The sequence below is a fragment of the Hemicordylus capensis genome, chromosome 9 (genome assembly GCF_027244095.1).
Source record: "Hemicordylus capensis ecotype Gifberg chromosome 9, rHemCap1.1.pri, whole genome shotgun sequence".
NCBI classification, from domain to species: Eukaryota; Metazoa; Chordata; class Lepidosauria; order Squamata; family Cordylidae; genus Hemicordylus; species Hemicordylus capensis.
The window spans coordinates 6,084,855-6,090,854 of NC_069665.1; the positions used below are offsets into that span (position 1 = coordinate 6,084,855).

The 6,000-nt window shown below is 48.8% G+C and overlaps 1 protein-coding gene across 1 annotated transcript in view; it reads right to left on the reverse strand.

Moving 5' to 3' along the window:
* The window catches only part of AMFR (autocrine motility factor receptor), a 33,166-nt gene extending 27,166 nt beyond the window's left edge, over nt 1–6,000 (reverse strand). Inside the window, exon 1 of the mRNA XM_053271303.1 lies at nt 5,591–6,000. Within this exon, the coding sequence (XP_053127278.1) occupies nt 5,591–5,857 (267 nt within the window). The 5' untranslated portion in view covers nt 5,858–6,000. The remainder of the gene's footprint in view (nt 1–5,590) is intronic.

Below are 6,000 nucleotides of genomic sequence, written 5' to 3' on the forward strand. Positions count from 1 at the left end.
AGAACTGTTCAACTTTTATTTTGAGAGAAGATGTAGGCAAAAAGAGAACTGTGTGCACAAAAACAGCATGAATAGTGAAGGATCTGGATTGCTATTCAGGATTGAGAAGAATCAGGAATCTCCCTTAAATGAGCTCAAAGCATCAGATGAATTGCATCCCTAGGTACTAAAATAACTTGCTAAAGTACTCTCAGAACCATTGTATCAACTCTGAGAAACCCTGCAGAATGGCCAAGGGGCCTCAAGACTGGAGACAAGCTAATGTTGTCCCAGTGTTCAATGAAAAGGAGTAAAGGGGGATCTAGAAAACTACAGATTAGATCAGTTAGTTTGATTTAGATACCAGTGAAGATACTAGAACAGATTATAAAGCAGTCAATCTGTATGCATATTGATGACAATGTGGTGAACAGAAGAAGCCAGCATGGATTTATCACGAAAAAATCCTGCTGGACTAATCTTCTCTCTCTTTCTCTCTCTTTTTTTAAATTATCAGATTACTTAGCGGATTGTGAAAATGCTATGCATATAATTTATCTTGATTTCAGCAAGGCTTTTTGACAAAGTTCCCAATGATATTTTGGTTAGCAAACTGGTCAAATGCAGACTAGATAAGAACACAGTCAAGTGGATTCACATGATATCTGGTGGAAAACCAATATTGTGTGATCAGTGATGTGGAACTGAATTTTTTTCAGAGAGTTTCCACTGCTACATTTTGCCCACAAGAAATGGTTGATGTCTAAAAATGCATCATTTCATAAAAAATCAACATTCACTAATCTCATTGCAATAGCCGGCCAATAGCTACACCACCACTTAAACTGGGCAATATCAAGGTTGAATTGTTTATAGAGCCCGTAGCTCACATTTCATGACATTCAATCAGTGCATGGAATGGGGCCAGGCTGTAGCATCTGCCACAGGTCTCCTGGCCCTCCTGACCTCGGCACATTCAGCCCTGGGTGAGAATGGGCTCTATGTAGGGGGCCCACCCTCACCTTCCGCTGAAAGGGTGAGGTGGGGGAGGCAGAGCTTGCAAGTCCAACCTGGAACATGAGAAGAGGGTACCAGGATCCCTCTCTCAAATTTGTAACTCTTTGCGTGTGCTCAAGCTGGGTGTGTTCACATAGTCAACAGTTAACAATGCCTTCATTTAAAAAAAAAATGTAAACAATACAAGTAGTCCATGTGATTGTCTTGTCTCCAGACATTTACTAGTAGTGCAACAGAAATAATTTCTGAGTCTGAATTTAACATTTAAACTATATTATGTGCCTTATTTCCCCCCACCCCGCTCAAATATTTCAGTCCAAATAATTTTGGCTACTGGAAAAACTTTCTGAAATATTAATACCAAAAGTAACTCATACAGCATATGTATGGAGTTTCGCTTACTAAATAAGAGTCAGAGATCAAACATCAGATGCAAATAAATGCAGAGCATCAGATCATTTTCCAGTTCAGATTCCTCCCACCCAGGAGTTACATAGGCACTGCAATCCAAACATACTTGTTCCACTAACTTATAAGCACACAGGAGCCAGCCCTCCTTAGAAGTGCTGTTGCTCCTTAACTGTTTAATCAGCGGCCTTCACTGCAGGGCCTTCGGGGCCCATCTACCCTCTCTCTCTGACCAATTGTTTATTGGGCCTATGAGAAGCTTTGGCTGAAGCTGAACACTCTGCACAGCCCCCCTGGCATCATGCAGATGTGACCTTTCCCACCATGCAGTGCTGCGCTTCAACCAGTGTGTGTGTGTGTGTGTGTGGGGTCTTCTTTAAGGGAAGCAGAGCCCTTAACGTCCCCTTGAGTCCCTGCACCATCTTGGAGGGCGAGTAGCCCTTCCCCAACAGAGCTCTTAAGAGAGGACTCTCCCCGCTTAAAGGGGCCTCCCTGCACTGAGAAAAGCACAGTACTGTGAGGAGGTCTGTACAGTGAGAAAAGACTCTGACATTGAAGGGGTTTTTTGGTCAAAGTGGCCTCCACTTGAAAAACAGCGAACGTAATTGGACTGTCACATGAGTTCTTGCAGGAAACAACTTACTCTATCGGATGCATCAAGAAAACTGACTCTAAGTTCACTTACAAAACTCTGTATTTGAGTAAGAGCACCAGGTGTTGCAATGGTTTTTCTTTTCCTTTCTGCATTTTAGCTCCAGGATGCAGCTCGGCCAGCAAAATCTGACATGGTTTACCCCCACATGCTTTGGACAAACAGAGAAGCAACATGGCTCAAGGTATAAACATAGCCTGCAGTAACGGGACTGAACGTGTTGAATTCAGGCAGGCCCCTGAGCAGTTATCCGGTTGCACACGCTATTAATGCCAGCCCCAAGGCAAGGACTGGCTCTACTAGTTTCACTGCTGGGAAACATTTCCTGGCCAGTGAAAGGCAAGCGACTCCCCTGGCACCACAGTTCTACCCTGACCGCCCACCTCACTCACCCTCCTGAAGCACAGCACGTCCAAACCCCTATGTCATAAAGTTGCAAGAATGCATTGCTAAGAGTTAAGGCAGATCTGGTGCTATGAAGCACGAAAAGGAATTATTCCAAGAAGACAGAATTTTGTAGGTTTGTGGGTTCTATGAGTGATTCTCCAAATTGCTCAATTCACATTATTATGCCCCTTTCCATGTAGCTCTTTAGAACAGGGGTTTTCAAACATCAGTCATCGGGGGATGATGGGAGTTGTGGTCCAACAACATCTAGGGACCCAAGTTAAGAACCCTGCTTTAGAGTGAGTTAAGAGTGTTAATAGGGTAGGTATCTACTCCCGAGAACCTGTCCAATGTTAGCATGCACAGGTTGTGAAAAAAAGAACTTGGAATTTTGTAGGTCATTCCAGACAAATCAAGGTTACATAAAAGAGGTATGATCTTAAAACCTGCAAAAATATATTCCATGCCTGGTCTTGGTATATAAGAAGAGCCCCTGGTGGTGCAGTGGTAAAACTGCCGCCCTGTAACCAGAAGGTTACAAGTTCGATCCTGACCAGGGGCTCAAGGTTGACTCAGCCTTCCATCCTTCCGAGGTCGGTAAAATGAGTACCCAGAATGTTGGGGGCAATATGCTAAATCATTGTAAACCGCTTAGAGAGCTCCGGCTATAAAGCGGTATATAAATGTAAGTGCTATTGCTATTGCTATATAAGATGGAGCTCCAATTTCTTGAAAGAAGGGGGAGTGTCATTTGGCCCTATGGGAACAAAGAACTGCACAGAAGTGCAGGATTCCAAAGGTGAGTTTGAATGAAGACTCTGTGGCAGGATTACTCAGACGTTATCCTGCTAAATGAGCAAAGAGGCACCTTTTTTAAAGTGGTGATTATCTTTATGGAACAGGGGAAGAACAACTGGCCCTATCCATCCCCAGCACAGCATCCCTCCAGTGGCTGTTGCTGGGGTCTATCTTAAGTTTCTTTTTTAGATTGTGAGTCCTTTGGGGACAGGGAGCCATTTTATTCATTTATTTTTATGTAAATAAAAATGGGAACTTTTGCTGAAAAGTGGTATATAAATATTTGTTGTAGTAATAGTAATATTTTTATTTTATTTATTGTTAAATTTATATACCACCTTTCATTAAAATAATCCCAAGGCAGTTGGGGGGCATGTCTTACCAAATCCTGACCTGCTGTGCCAAAGATTATCACCTGATCTGTGCTCCTGTCACCTGCAAAGGCTGCTAGAGATTTAGCCCCAGGTACCATCTCTCTTTACAATGCTGCAGATGCAGAGGTTCATGTAGGGCCATCTCTAGCTTTTAAGGGGCCCAGGGCGAAAACAGTTGGCCAGGGGATCGGGGAGGCCCTATGATGAAGCCTTTAAAAAAAAAAGAGCTTGATATTTATTTAGCCCACAGAAGGGCCGAGAGGGTGTGCCAGAAGGCACCTTGAGCAACAGAGAAAGGGACCAAGAGCTCCAAAACAGCTCTCAGGGTACCTGTTGACACAGGCGGGAAAAGATGCTTTAAGATTAAGGACAGACCTTTAAAGCAGGGATTCCCAGAGGTTGTTGGATCCCCAGGTTGTAGGTCCCCAGAGGCTGTCAGATCGGGGATGACAGTTGTGGTGTCTGGAACCCCTGGTTGGGAACCCCTGCCATTATCCCTAGCCTGGAGATGATGGGAGTTGTAGTCCAACAACATGCAGAAGGTTCCAGGTCTCTCCCTGGCAGCACCTCCAAGACAGGGCCGAGAGAGACTCCTACCTGCAACCTTGGAGAAGCTGCTGCCAGTCTGGGTAGACAATCCTGAGATAGATGCATCAAGGGTCTGACTCAGCAAAAGGCAGCTTCCTATGTTCCTCCTTCCAAATGGCTATGGAATGCAATGGGTTTCCGAATGGCCAATGGCCCTTTGGAAGGAGACAGGCCTCTTCAGTGGGCACTGCCTGTCATTCATTTTAGTACCTTCCCCAGAATATCTGCTTTGCATGTAGCAAGTCTCAGATCCAGTCCATGGCAGCATCCCCAGGTAGGGCTGAGAGAGACTCCTGCCTGCAACCTGGGAGAAGCCACTGCCAGTGTGGGTAGACTATACTGAGCTAAATGGATCAAGGGTCTGACTCGGTATATGGCAGCTTCCTATGTTCCATAGGAACATTAGACCATAGGAATGCATGGAATGGTGGACTCCTGTCAGGCCATCTCAAAACCAATGACAGGAAGTGCCCAATGACAGGAAGTGCTCCTTCCAAATGACCAATGGCAATTCGGAAATTCTATGTATTCTCTTGCAAGGAACCAGGGCTCTTCAGTGGGCATTGCTTGTCATTCCTTCCAGTACCTTACCCAGAGCAGAGCCTCAGCTTTGCACACAGATGGCCCCAGGTCCTCAGCCGGAGTAGACACACCTGAGTGAAGCAGACCAGTGGTCTGATTCGGTATATGGCAGCTTCCCTAGGTTCCCATGCACCAACCAAAGGTGCCATATACCGAGTCAGACCATTGCTCCATCTAGCACAGTATTGTCTTCACAGACTGGCAGCAGCTTCTCCAAGGTGGCAGGCAGGAATCTCTCTCAGCCCTGTCCTGAGGAGAGCTGGCCTTGTGGTAACAAGCATGACTTGCCCCCTGAGCTAAGCAGGGTCCACCCTGGTTGCATATGAAAGGGAGACTAAAAGTATGAGCACTGGAGGAGATTCCCCTCAGGGGATGGAGCCACTCTGGGAAGAGCATTCAGGTTCCCAGTTCCCTCCCTGGCAGCACCTCCAAGATAGGGCAGAGAGAGATTCCTTCCTGCCTGCAACCCTGGAGAAGCCGCTGCCAGTCTGGGTAGACAATACTGAGCTAGGTAGGCCAATGGTCCGACTCGGGTATGTGGCAGCTCCCTAGGTTCCTAAGCAGGCAGGTGATCTTCCCAGAGCAGCAGCCCCATCTCCTAAAGGGGGGGGGGAGAGAATATCTTATTGTGTGCACACCTGTAGCCTCCCATCGAAATGCCAACCAGGCTAGCCTCTGCTTAGCAAAAGGGGGCCAGTCCTGCTTGCTGCCACCAGGCCGGCTCTCCCAGCTGCCCCCCCAGGCGCCCCCTTTCCCCAGAGACACCCCACCCCCCAGCTGGCTCCTCCTCGGCCGGCGGGCTCACCCAGATGCAGAGGCTGTCGGAGAGCAAGTAGTAGGCGACGTCCAGGGCGGCCGGGCCGAGGCGGGCCGAGGCTCCACGGGCTGCCCCGTCTCCCTCCTCCAGCGGCGGCGGCGGCGGCTCCTCCCCGGCTTGGCGGTGCGCGGCGGCGGCGGCCTGGCTGAGGGCGCGGTAGGCGCTGAGGACGGTGCCCAGCAGGGCCAGGGCGCTGAGGGCCGCGTAGGTGCGCAGGCTGGGCCACGGGAGGCGCTCCAGGAAGAGCAGCGGCATGGCGGCGGCCTGGGCGGCCTAGGCGGCGGCGGCGGCCTCCCACCCTGGCGTCGCCGAGCCGGGGCTGCTGCTGCTGCTGCTGCTTCGCGTGCCGTCCTCCGCCACGCACGCACGCACGCACGCACGGGCGGCCCTCCTCCTCC